Source organism: Asparagus officinalis, chromosome 7, assembly GCF_001876935.1.
Source record: "Asparagus officinalis chromosome 7, Aspof.V1, whole genome shotgun sequence".
Lineage (NCBI taxonomy): Eukaryota > Viridiplantae > Streptophyta > Magnoliopsida > Asparagales > Asparagaceae > Asparagus > Asparagus officinalis.
The window spans coordinates 105,749,661-105,751,376 of NC_033800.1; the positions used below are offsets into that span (position 1 = coordinate 105,749,661).

Sequence of the window (1,716 nt, forward strand, 5' to 3'; positions counted from 1 at the left end):
CATTCGTCTATGCGAAGCGGGAGGGGCAAGAGAATGAGGGAGGCGAGAGAGAGAGAGGGGGAGCGGTGACGGGATTGAGGAGGCGGGAACTCTAAACTTTCCCTCCTCTTCACTTTCCGCGAGTTTTCTGCAAAATCGAGGACTTAGGGCGGAAAACAATTGGCCCCAAATTTTCCTTTGAATGCCAGTTTTCTCCCTCTTCCCTTCTTTCGTTTTTGCGAACCAAACCTAAAAAAAAGTGAAGGAAACTATAAGAAATGGGCTGGGTCAGTTTTGCAAAACTCATTTTCCCCGCTTGTTAGCCCAAACAAACAGCCCCTTTAAGTTAGGAGTCCCACGTCATACTTGCCTTGCCCATTATTAGTAAAGGGCCCAAACACAAGGGGAAAAACCCCGCTCCTCTTGTCACCAAGCTACCCCCCGCGGACGCCGCCATGGCCTCCTCCAGCCGCCGACTTCTCTCTCCAGTGATCCATTCCATCCTATTTACAACGAATTCAGCCTCCAAATCTTATTCGGGACCGACCTACTAAAGCCAATCTGCAGAAAATTCAAATAGCCCTACTAATTGAAGTCCCAAACACGAATTTTCCGACCTCCTCCGTAGCCCTCTTAGGTGTCTAACGATCATGGACTCGCTAGCTGAAGAATCCTTCGGCGAGATCCTTGAGAACTGGGGCGGCTTCGTCGCCTGCACCGAAACCCTGCTCAAGGGCAAAGGCGACCCCTCCGTCGGGTCCCAGCTGGTCCCTTTGGTCGCCACTCTCTGTGTCCATGGCCTCGGTTCCCTCGCTCAGGACCACTTCCTTCAGTCTCTCGCGGTAATTTCATCCGCATAAACCCCTTTGGAATTAGATGACCTTGTGATTGATCCTGTCAGTTGCCGGCTAAAACCCTACATACACTGTTCAGTAGCCCATTACTGTAGTTTCATAGAGTATTAAACGGAGTTTAACTTTCTCGAATTGCAGGATGATTATCTTCAAGGTATTTAGCATCATCCTTGCAGAAATGTGCTAGTATTAAAGATTTCTTACGCTTAGTTTACTTGCATTTAAAATGCGGTTTTTGTTGGGGCTGATTAGGTGCGTTGAAGTACGTACAACTGATTATAAATGTTGAAATTGATGAACAAGAGTAAAAAAAATGAGTTCTTCATTAGATGTTAGCAGTAGTAAGCCTTGGAGGTAAGATTGGGTCAGGTAGTCTAATTATAGTGTTTTTACCCCACTAGAAGCCACCATAGAAATATCGTAATTATACGGAAACCACCTTTCATTCTCAATTTATACATAAACCGCCTTTGAAGTTGGTTTTTGTTGCAATCAACCACCTCCCGGTCAAATTCTTCACTTAAAACCCAAAATTACCGTTAAAAAACTCGCATTGAGTGTTGTACATGACTCATTTTTTTAGTGTTTAGGTCTTGTTAGGCTACAACTCACATACCTTGAACTTGAATTTTTAAGCTTAACTACAAATTTGACTAGGAGGTGGTTGATTGCAACAAAAACCTACTTCAAAGGCGGTTTATGTATAAATTAAAAGTGAAAGGTGGTTTCCGTATAGTTACCCTATTGTTAAGGTGGTTTCTAGGAAAAAACTTAAGAAAATAATATTATAATAGTTGAAGGCTTTACCAGGACGAGGGGCTTAACTGAAATAAACTTGAACACGTCATCTTGTGTCTTATATTATTTGACCTTTTGCATTTTG

At 43.4% G+C, this 1,716-nt stretch overlaps 1 protein-coding gene across 4 annotated transcripts in view; it reads left to right on the forward strand.

Annotated features, from left to right (window-relative positions):
* The window catches only part of LOC109851071 (anaphase-promoting complex subunit 2), a 59,565-nt gene continuing 58,210 nt past the window's right edge, over window positions 362–1,716 (forward strand). For all 4 annotated transcript variants that reach the window (XR_002249670.1, XR_002249669.1, XR_002249668.1 and 1 more), the window contains exon 1: window positions 362–821. Coding sequence is in view for 1 of the 4 variants with exons in the window: in XM_020421179.1 (XP_020276768.1) it covers window positions 630–821 (192 nt within the window). In the remaining 3 variants the exon portion in view is untranslated. The remainder of the gene's footprint in view (window positions 822–1,716) is intronic.